The sequence below is a fragment of the Chenopodium quinoa genome, unplaced genomic scaffold (genome assembly GCF_001683475.1).
Source record: "Chenopodium quinoa cultivar QQ74 unplaced genomic scaffold, ASM168347v1, whole genome shotgun sequence".
NCBI lineage: Eukaryota > Viridiplantae > Streptophyta > Magnoliopsida > Caryophyllales > Amaranthaceae > Chenopodium > Chenopodium quinoa.
Window position 1 is genome coordinate 1,665,062 of NW_018744066.1, and position 10,852 is coordinate 1,675,913.

At 34.4% G+C, this 10,852-nt stretch overlaps 1 protein-coding gene and 4 non-coding genes across 5 annotated transcripts; 2 read left to right on the forward strand and 3 right to left on the reverse strand.

Annotated features, from left to right (window-relative positions):
• Nucleotides 1-107: 107 nt before the first annotated feature.
• TRNAT-AGU lies at nucleotides 108-181 on the reverse strand. The gene has a single exon. It is a non-coding gene; the product is annotated as a tRNA-Thr (tRNA).
• A 965-nt stretch (nucleotides 182-1,146) lies between these two features.
• TRNAT-AGU lies at nucleotides 1,147-1,220 on the reverse strand. Its single transcript has one exon. It is a non-coding gene; the product is annotated as a tRNA-Thr (tRNA).
• Nucleotides 1,221-2,922: 1,702 nt separating this feature from the next.
• TRNAY-GUA lies at nucleotides 2,923-3,008 on the forward strand. The gene is given in 2 exon segments: nucleotides 2,923-2,959; nucleotides 2,973-3,008. It is a non-coding gene; the product is annotated as a tRNA-Tyr (tRNA).
• Nucleotides 3,009-3,088: 80 nt separating this feature from the next.
• On the forward strand, nucleotides 3,089-3,174 carry TRNAY-GUA. Its single transcript is given in 2 exon segments — nucleotides 3,089-3,125; nucleotides 3,139-3,174. It is a non-coding gene; the product is annotated as a tRNA-Tyr (tRNA).
• A 477-nt stretch (nucleotides 3,175-3,651) lies between these two features.
• LOC110690951 (NADP-dependent malic enzyme-like) lies at nucleotides 3,652-9,659 on the reverse strand. The gene is made up of 19 exons (XM_021867873.1): nucleotides 9,308-9,659; nucleotides 7,829-7,949; nucleotides 7,661-7,735; nucleotides 7,252-7,403; nucleotides 7,068-7,173; nucleotides 6,910-6,975; nucleotides 6,734-6,829; nucleotides 6,578-6,649; nucleotides 6,393-6,476; nucleotides 6,209-6,307; nucleotides 6,033-6,080; nucleotides 5,886-5,939; nucleotides 5,676-5,774; nucleotides 5,501-5,590; nucleotides 5,276-5,353; nucleotides 5,082-5,156; nucleotides 4,910-5,000; nucleotides 4,292-4,420; nucleotides 3,652-4,145 (listed from the first exon to the last, which is right to left on the reverse strand). The coding sequence occupies exons 1-19, from the start codon at nucleotides 9,436-9,438 to the stop codon at nucleotides 4,057-4,059; spliced, it is 1,755 nt and encodes a 584-aa protein (XP_021723565.1). The 5' UTR covers nucleotides 9,439-9,659; the 3' UTR covers nucleotides 3,652-4,056.
• Nucleotides 9,660-10,852: the final 1,193 nt, after the last annotated feature.

A 10,852-nucleotide genomic window follows, 5' to 3' on the forward strand; every position in this document is an offset into this window, starting at 1 on the left:
GATCAATTGTGTAGGATTGATTAACAACCTATTTCACAAGTCAAACAACTTTTACTGAATTATCTTTTACCAGCTACCCAAAAAATACAAAAGTAATAAAAATGGAATGCTCTCGTTGAGAGTCGAACTCAAGACCTCCCGCTTACTAAACGGGTGCTCTAACCAACTGAGCTACGAGAGCACTTTGAATTACTTTTAATTTTCATTATTGTTCTAAGATTAATTGGGCACTTTGCCACACATGATTATTGTGCTCTCATTGCATTTGGCATTTTGCTAATTTGCTTAACATTATCACTGGAGACAATTATCCTCCTAAGTTTTTGTTTTAGTTGTCACTTTTTAGCTTGAGCAGGTCCGTGCGCTATTACGCTCTATTGCCTGTGATTTCATTGTTACCAAGAACATTAGTGATGAAAATGAAGATGTTTTTGTGTAATCCAAGATGTAATAGCAGAAGATTTATACTTTGCTTTATATTACAAGTTTGAATCATTCAACTCGCAGGGCTTGTTCTAATTTACTAAACCTAAATGAACCGAACTGATTGAAGCTGAACTGAAATTAAGTTGAAGAAAACAGACTCTCAATATGTCTATCATCTGATTTTAGATTATTGGATGATCTTAAAACTCTTAACTCTATAAGCTGCAAATGTCTTTGATACATTTAATAAAATATTCCGGTATTCCCTCCCCCCCTTTTTTTTTACACCATGAGTTCACTTTCTATAAAAGTTTTATGAGTCATATGGTGTAAAAATTAAGGGACAAAGGGAGTAGTAGATTGCCAATGATTGGCACTGTTCATTCATTTCTTAAAGTAATGCGAGCAGGCTTATTGTTGCATTGGCTTGTTAAGTAATAGAAGTACATGTTTTATCGGACTATCTTTGATTGCAATATGAATGATTTTATGTTAATCTCTCAAGTTGAAAGCATACCCCGCTGGTGGCTGACGTTGTTGAGGTGTCGTGCCGGTGGCTCAAAGCACACTCCTCTTCTCTAAGTAAGCCAACTGCCATGCTGGTGGCTCCGGGCGACGCCAATTTGTCTGATTTTTGTATAAAAATAAAAGCTGAAGAGTTTTTTTGAAAAAAACCCACAAATATAATAAACGGTGATCTAACCCACAAATATAATAATATGCTCTTGTTGAGAGTCGAACTCAAGACCTCCCGCTTACTAAACGGGTGATCTAACCAACTGAGCTACGAGAGCGCTTTTGATGATAAAGGTGTGACTTTTGGTTTGGAATTAGTTGTTCTTGAAGAATAAAAGTTTTAAACTATCACTTTATCAAAAAAAAAAAGATGGAGAATTGGAGCTCTCAGAGTAAAATAAGGGACAGACATATGATTATTACTTTATTACAGTAAATTTTTAGTAATAAATTTACTCCCATTGCGATGTACGATTTTAGTAATAAAAAATTTACTTGTAAGTGTGTAACATAAATTTTTTAAGCAAAACATACTAAATTGTTATCCTTCTCGTCAACACGGAGTACTTTTTTTGGTGTTTAGAGAGCCACATGAGCGGGGGTGAGAATCGATCCCATAATCTTCTAGAATCGGGAGGGAATTTTTAACCACTTGAGTTATCCGTCACTCTCTGCCAATACGGAGTATTAAATTTAGTAGTATAAATTAACAACCTACCAAGTCAAAAAAAAAAAAAAAAAGATAGCCTTTATTATTGTTCATTTATTTGTTTTTGTGAATAGCTCTTATTATTATTATTATTATTATTATTATTATTATTATTATTATTAACAAAAACCTACAAAGTCAGTAGATTTACAAGAAATTAGTGGGGAACCGAGATACAATATGGGTCCCACTCCTTTAGCTATAGCGAACCCGATCTTGCTGAAAATGTGAGCAGCTGCATGAGCACCTATATCCTGCGTCCTTGCGAACACCTGAACCCGTTTCAGCAACGAAACATCACTTTCTAATTCCCCAAAGAAGAAAAGGAGAAAGGAAGAAAACCATAACCAATAGCCTTGTAACGCTCCCCATACTTATCCAGTTTCCGCTGTGCAGTAACCGACACAACACGATGAGGAACATAGTCAGAAAACCCTGATTGTGTCAAAGGAGAAGATCCCTTCAAGTCAACACACACATCAAGACCCCTATCCCAAGAATAAAGCAACACATCTGCAGGTCGAAAATCCTCATCGTTCCCTCTAGTCAACCCAACGTTAACCTCATTTCTAGCAGAAATCTCAGACCGAAAACAAATATCAACAAGAGTGTCGCGAACAACATTATGCCGATATTTAATACCCACCATCCCAACACAGGATAATGCATGATCTCTTAATATATCCCCATCGAAAACCCTTAAGCAAGCAGAACACGACGTCGAAACCGAGAACAATGGAATCTATAGCAAAGAATAGAACGATAAGACTTACCATTCATAGTAGGACTCAACCCTGATATTGGGACCGCCCGCAACCAGGCGAAAGAGTGATCCCCCTGCTAGGATTTTCATAAGGCAACCTGACGCGGAGATAAGGAGAAAGTGGATGTTGAAAAAGCAGTAACATTCGTGAAATATATATCTGTCAATTTTTTCACGAGTTTGGGGCAGTGATCTTCATATTAAGGGTAACTTTTGCTCATTTTAAGATAACTTTATAACAAATATTCAATATTTATTGTACATCCGATTTATTTAAAAATTTGTCTACCAGAAATAACTATTATTATCTTCTTCAATAGTACGATTTTTTTTTTTTTGTGTGTCGTTATCAACTAGGATTTATTCAAAGGAGTTGGTTGGACCACATACGAATATACTTCGATTTATCCCTATAAATCAAGTGAATAACATGCATTATATATGTGTACGAATATAAGTAATAGACGCAATTATATTAATATACAAAGTGTCCAAATTTGTACAACATCCGACCTTAGCTCAGTTGGCAGAGCGGAAGACTGTAGTTGTATGCAGATAATCTTTAGGTCGCTGGTTCGATTCCGGCAGGTCGGATATTTTTTCTATTTTTTTACCCAACTTTATATAATTTTAAATTATAATAAATTTTATTTAACATTCAACTAATTCAAAACCCGACCTTAGCTCAGTTGGCAGAGCGGAAGACTGTAGTTGTACGTAGATTATCTTTAGGTCGCTGGTTCGATTCCGGCAGGTCGGATTTTTTTTTTTTTTTTTCTTGGGACAACATATATAGTAAAGTTTGTTTATTCTATCTGATTATTATACGTCTTGTAGATTTTATTCCATGTTATAGTCTTAATGGATAAACAGTTGAACTCGAACCAAATGAAAATTTTGAGTCGAACTCAAGTAGCTCACGAGTTAGCTAGGCTCATTATCATCTATGACGTGTTCCACCTACTGTCCATATTGCATCTGGAAGTTTGAATATTTCTTTGGAATATAAATGACATGCTATTGCATTCAGAAGCATAGCCAGATTAACCACAGTTTTGTAGGACTTGTGCAGGACCGAATTACTGTCTTTTTTCGCGTTCATGTTACTGTAAACGTCAAAGAACGTTAAGTAATGCAGGTACTGATGTATGTTAGCCAGTTTATTCATTGGATTACAAACAAGCATTTTTTTTACTTCAAATTTTAGATACATTCAAAGGATTGAAGAGACGCGCACTTCATGTACTAGCAATTGTTTACGAAGTCTTTTGTTCAAACACAAACTTACATTTCCATCAACATTTTACAAGCTTACATTTCATCAACATTTTACAAGCTTTCATTTCCATAGATTACATTTTCATCGACGTTATTCACAAACTTACACTTGCACAACATATGAACAAACAACAAACAGTCCTATGGATGCTTACAGACTCTTAGCCTCTTAGGCGACTTAGCCAGATAAATATGAAACATACAATACATATGGTTGCTGCCATTACTAAAAGTAATTATTCCCTTAAATACACACCTACTCACAAAATCACACAATGAAAAAAAAAAAAAAAAAAAAAAAAAAAAGCCTTTGACAAGAAACATAGAGGCAACACACTTGCTGTATCTGTCGTCATTTACTCAATTAACGGTAGCTGCGGTAAACTGGGCTATACATACAACTCTCTGCACACTTGACAAGGTTTTCAGGACGAGGGAGGCGACTTGCCAAACCTGCACAAAAATATGTAAATCATTGTAACAATGCAATATGAGAAGAAGAAAAAAATTTACATACAGCATTTTGCCAAAGACGAAGTTTGTGGTAAATATGCCAAAGTATATATATAGTGCACAAGAAGGTAGGGGAGAGTGCTCACCTAGATCATAGGCCTTTGCAGCAACATTAGCAGCAATTTGTGCTGATATCTTCCTAATATTGGAGAACGGTGGATAGATCATCCCATTGTCATAATTCTCTTGAGTCACTTGTCCAGCCAAGGCTTCCGCTACAATAAAAATGAAGTTTAGAATTATGCCTATACTAAAACTTTTGTCCCATCTACAAATCCTACTGGTGTTTTTTATAAGGAAATACTGAAAAAATGAGCTCTCATGGCAGTGAATATTAATGTTTCAACATTTAAGCTTGTTGATGCAGGGTTAGTCTGAACTCATTTCGTAATCAAGGGTAACTTTGAGACATGGTATATATACTGGTATCGTTAAAAAAGGTCAGCATTTTCAGATATTTATAAAGAATACAACAGAGCAAATTATGTAAGGATGTACAGATTAATACTAGTACGTAACACAACATTAAATGATATCCTCTTAAGGACAATCACTTTAGAATTTCCTAAAATAACTTAATTTTAAACTTTTATCCTTTAGTTCTTTGTATACTTAAAACATAATGTTCTAACCCTTAATAAAAATCGGAAATATACTGAAACTAGTACAAGAGAAATAACTCTGAAGATTATAGCAATACTCACAAGCTGCCAGAAGCATGTCATCATGGACTCGGATTGCACCAGACATCACTAAACCCAGCCCGAATCCAGGAAAGATGTAGGCATTGTTGGCCTGTAGATGAAAATGAAACAATCCATCACATTCGTTCTATAATAGTATTAATTGAGATAGTACAAGGATAAAGTTCTTTACCTGGCCAGGAACAAAAGTTTTTCCCTCATACTCAACAGGGTCAAAGGGACTGCCACTAGCGAAAATTGCACGACCCTTTTATTCAGAGATAAGAAAGAAGCTATTCAGAATCAATAAAGCCAACACATTACTGACAGTGTATAGAATTCTAATCAGACCCTCTAGTAATATAGGGTCTCTATACAATTTGTTACCTTAGTCCAAGTATAAGCTTCTTCTGCAGTGCATTCTGATTGCGTTGTAGGGTTAGAAAGAGCCATAATCAGAGGTTTCTGCACCACACGTTGACATATAATTAGTAAAGGTTCTATATTCTATTTCGTATGTCTTCCATACAGAAAAGATTGTATGCAATCTTCTGAATGAGTATATTGCTGAAACTATATTATTGCAGATTTCCAGTGAATGTCTTGGCTCACCTCATTAAAAGAGGCCATGGACTCGATGACTTCTTTTGTAAATGTTTTCCCCACACCAGATGATCCAATCAATACGGTTGGCTTAATTGCCTAAAGACAATTGCACGTGTCAACTGACATCACAACATACAAACATAAACCAATGAAATGACCTTCATCTAGTTAAAAATTTCACCTTGACAGAACTTGTGAGATCAACAAGAGGCTCATGTTCATGAGCCCATGGCTTCTTAAACTCTTGAAGTGAATTATTTCTTGAGCTGACAATCAAGCCCTATAAGAAAACTTCGATATAAGTGAATATAGAGATTTGAAATAGAGGATACAACACAAAGACGATTTTATTTTATTTTTCTTCTTTTCATAGTGTTCAAGTCTCCACTACCTTAGAGTCAACCAGCCAAATCTTCTTGCGAGTTTCTTCCAAAGGTGCTTTTGTCTGCAGTAAAAAAAGGTCACAGTTATGTTAATGTCCTCCTTCCAAATGTCACGAAGAAGGGGAAGCATAGTTCCACATATTTATTTTACATACCTGTTTGGACATCTCAAGAGCAATAAGTTCAGCAATTCCTGTACCAGCCTACAATATCAAACCACAGAATTCAATCAGCTTCACATTTATTGAGAAACTGTATCAATCAGAACCACACTTTTTTGTTATCGTTACACTCAAACTTCAAGGTCAAAGAAAACAGGCATAATTCTTACTTCTCCAGCTCCGAGGAATAAAAATGTTTGTTCTGCCAAGGTGCCACCAACTAATTTTAGTGCCGCAACAACTCCTGCTAGAACAACAGATGCAGTTCCCTACGCAGAGAAGGATAGACAAAGAAGGTTTGAGTTGACAAAGGATTTGACAATTGCATAAACATCTATCTATCTCATTACATACCTGAATATCATCATTGAACACAAGATGACTTGTTGAGTATTTTGAGAGCAGCTTGAAGGCATTGTGGTTGGCAAAGTCTTCAAACTATAGTTAATAATCCAGTAAGTACAGAAGTTTAAAATATGAAAGGATATGGATTACTTTAAACAATGGCGGTTATAATCAAACTATAGACGGTAACAAACCTGTATAAGAACTTTTTCTCCATAGTTCTGCTTCACTGCACTCATGAACTCCTCAAGAAGTTCATCATATTCCTACAAATATTTTCCTGTTGCCTCAGTATACAATGTAACAGTATTTTCATCACATACATTGGAGTATAAAGAAATCTTTATTACCTTCCCAGTTGCTCTTTTTTGTCTTAGACCAATGTAGAACTCATCGTTAAGCATTTTCTCACTGTTAGTCCCGACATCAATGGTTATTGGCAAACACTGAAACAAGAAAGCTAGGATGAAGCTTCTCATATTAGTAATTAAACAAAAAAATAATAATTAGGATCTATAATGCTTACAGCTGATGGACGAACTCCTCCAAGCGCAGTATAAAGAACTAATTTTCCAACAGGTATTCCCATTCCCTGAAACAAGTTCATTACTCACAGCTATGAAATCACACAAGTTTTACAATAACAATGGCTACTGAGAGCTAGGGTAGGGTATGTTTACCCACCTGACAACCAAGGTCACCGAGCCCCAAAATCCGTTCACCATCTGTCACCACTATAACTTGTATGGTTCTCTCAGGCCAATTTCTCAGAACTTCAAGAATTCTTCCCCTGTTAAACTCCAATCACTTCAAGTTCAGTAAAGCACTATAGTCAAGTAGTTATTTACAATGCAAGAAACATTCATACTTCTCTTTTAAACTGATGTATAGACCCTGAGGATGCTTGAAGATGCTTCCATATTTCTGACAGGCCTCACCAACAGTGGGTGTATAGACAATTGGGAGTAATTCTTCAACATTGTCAATGAGAATCTTGTAGAACAGCCTTTCATTTCTTTCCTGCAGGTAATGCAAGGGGGTTAAGAAAAAAAACCGATACAGATTTCATTAGATATTGTAGAGATATACTTAGCTAAATGTATTTTGTTGTGTGAATGTACATATTGCATCATGTCTAGAATAAGAATGCAAACCCATTTGTCCATAACAAAATGTGAGTTCCGCTTACTATTAGTTTGATTGTTTTCAAAATTCACATGCCAAAACTTAAATTATCAACATAGATTACCCAAAGATTGAAGTGAACAAAATGATACCTGCAGGTCCATCATGGCCATGTACTTTTGCAAAGGAACTTGATATTGCCGAATGTTGTGCATTGTTTTCTTCTCCTGCAAATTTACTAGGCATAAGTGCATGCAATATTACATAACAAAGCCAGAAAGTAGGTCATATCTATTATAAAGAATTTAACAGAACACAACCTGAAGCTGCTGAGAGATTTCTGTAGGAGGTAGAAGACCACGCAAGTAGTGGGCATCTCTTTCTCTTTCGGAGAAAGCCAGTCCTTTGTTGAAGTGTGGATCCCTCAACAATGAATATCCACTGCACCATGAGAGAAAGAAAACGCTTCATATCTTGCAAATAAAACCCGTACTAACATCTAGCACATGTTCAAATCTAGTACATGTTTGCATGGCAATACAGGTAGCCTATTACATTGGCAGTAACTTATGTGAAAACTAGAATCGCACATTTGCACCCCATCCCTTTAAAAGATAGTACAAAACTACAAATTATATCATTAAATTGCAACTAAGCTTTTAGCAAATTAACTTATTAAACACATTTGAAAAACTATTACAGACATAAGTCCAGAGATATAAAAGGAAAAAAAGATTACTTTGATTTACAGTATGCTAAAAGCTTATCTGATCTGAACTTTTAAAGAAAGCAGCTTATGATCAGGGTAAAGAATATCAAAATTGTAAGAACAAAAGAAAAAAGTACAAAGTATATTAGCTCAAAAAATTAAGATTCAAACAGCAATGAAAACCTAAAAAGAAAAAATCTCTGACCATTTTAAATGTTCTCTTGTAAACAACAGATAAGATAAAAATCATAGATCTATCACACTTTAGCATCTTTAAGCAAGAAAGGGAGCTGCCAGCTTAACGGCAAGAATATGCTAACACCCACATCAAAGTGTTGCATCTAAAACTAAAATTTCTGAACTAAAAATCACACAATCAGCTCAACCATTTTTAAACCTTTCATTTTACCAACAACAAATTAAATAGAGTCCCTTCTTATGCTCGAAGTGTACACTTAATCGAAAATTGTACAAAAACACCCTTAAGTTGTTTCTCCAACTTAAAACAATAATTCTTGAACACACTGATAAGTGATTGTTAAGCTCTGAGCTTGCAACACCCATTAACACATTCGGTCCAAAAACTTGTCATTAAAAGTAAAGTTATGCTTATTTAGTTAAACATAGTACAAATAATGGAATGATCACAACAAAAAATTCAAGTAATCAAAGATAAATAACATCTAGTACTAGAATCAAGGGTTTATACTAAAAATGCCAAAGGTAGATTCTTGCTTAAAGCAAAACGCCAAGAATCCATCAAATACATGCAACCTCTTAAAAAAAACAAAATTCTAATAACATTATAGCTTTAATTAATAATTCCAAGCCATAAAATCAATATCATATATAGTAGCAATAATTTATTAAAATCAAATTTGAGTTACACTTGAACATGCAAAATTGACAATCAACATGATCATAAAACTACTTAAAAATGAAAGTTTAACTTTAATCAATCATTCAAGAATAACAATTTCATAAACAAGAACACAAATACATAATCATTACACTTGATTACTTGAACATGAAAAATTAATAATCAACAAAAAATTATGAAATTAATCAAAATGAAGAAAATTTAATATACCTAGCAACAGAAACGGTCCAAGGTGTAACGAGCTGATCCTCGGTGGCGAAATCTTCACCGTAAACGTCAAGAACACCACCACCAACGGCGGATTTCTCATCAACAATATCCTTAGCAGAAGTATGCTCCATACTTTTAACTTGTCTTTTGAAAAAAAAAACCACCTTTTCAAGTTCAAAGAACAATTGCTGAATTTCAAGCTATGATTTTTTCTGGGTTTTCTTGTTAAACCACCATTAATAGGTGAAGAAGATGAAGAACTGCTACTAGTATTAACAGTAATGTCAGTAGAGTTATTGATATCTTTGGACCTCTGTTTCACATAATATATATATAGTTAGTATTGGCAATGGCAATAAACAAATGATTAATTAGTAAGAAATTATTAGATATAATAATTATGGATTAAATTTATGATAAGGGTTTTGAAAATTCAACATTAAAATCAGACATCATGCATGACTGATGTGAAATTCATTTGGGTGCGCCTAGCACCAACAAACAATTATGCAATTAAAAAGTGTGACATACTTTATAATACTATTACTAATTACTCTCGAAACAATTGTCACAATCGTATACTTTATACTATCGACCAATGTAACATATAAATCCGAACGTCCTTTGTGGAATAATTCGTTACATGTATAGAGTAGTATATGTTATACAAAAGACGTGACAATTAATTTTGAACCGAGGCTTCTTGTAAGATAATTAGTGTACTAACCAGGAAGGTGTTTCTAGGGAGTGAGGTCATGGTGAAGAGTATAACTGCTGAAATTTGGTAAAAAAAAAAAAAAAAAAAAAAAAAAACAAAAGTGAATGGTGTGATGTATGAAAATCACAGGCTAAATTCGTGGGTTTCCAGAAATTAAGAGGAGGGCTGCTCTTAATATTGATCATAGAATTAAAGTAAGAAAAAAAAAGAAAGAAAGATGACTTTAGAGTTGTCTTTATTCATGCCAATTATCTTTGTTTTCTTTACAAAACTGTACTATGCCTTTTTTATTTTATTTTTATTTTATTTTTGTGTCATTTGTTCTTTTCTGATTATTCCTAATGACGTCTCAATTTTTGTATTAGTATTATTTATTTAAAATGGTATCAATGTTAGTTAAAGGCTTGGGATGGTTCACACACTAGCACTTTCCAACCTATTGCCCTTGTAACTAATGCTAAGGGTTGCTTTGAAATGTTTGGTTCGCGACGTTTAACGGGAAAAATAAATATTAAGTTATTTATACAAGGAAAGAGGTCGAATTGGACAGATTAAAGACATGTCGAACAAAACTAGTTGCCCAATCATAGGTGCTTTAGCTGAAAATTTGCTAAAACCATCCGATATGCCTTTAAACAGTTAATTTACCCGTTTGTAACTTGCACCGATTTCGTGAATTCAAGCCTACCACAGACATTTATGACAAGATATAATGATCATATATGGTTCCAAACGGCATTATATGACCCAGAGATGTATCCCCTAGGGTCTCAAGACTTTTCGCCATCGGGCCCCGTAACCTCAAAAATTTCTCAAAAAGCGTGGAT

Coding starts and splice junctions, on each gene's coding strand:
- LOC110690951 (XM_021867873.1), bottom strand. CDS start 9,438: ATGGAGCATACTTCTGCTAAGGATATTGTTGATGAGAAATCCGCCGTT. Junction 7,736..7,828: donor AAATCTCTCAGCAGCTTCAG/GTTGTGTTCTGT, acceptor GTAAATTTGCAG/GAGAAGAAAACAATGCACAA. Junction 6,477..6,577: donor GAGAAAAAGTTCTTATACAG/GTTTGTTACCGT, acceptor TATTAACTATAG/TTTGAAGACTTTGCCAACCA.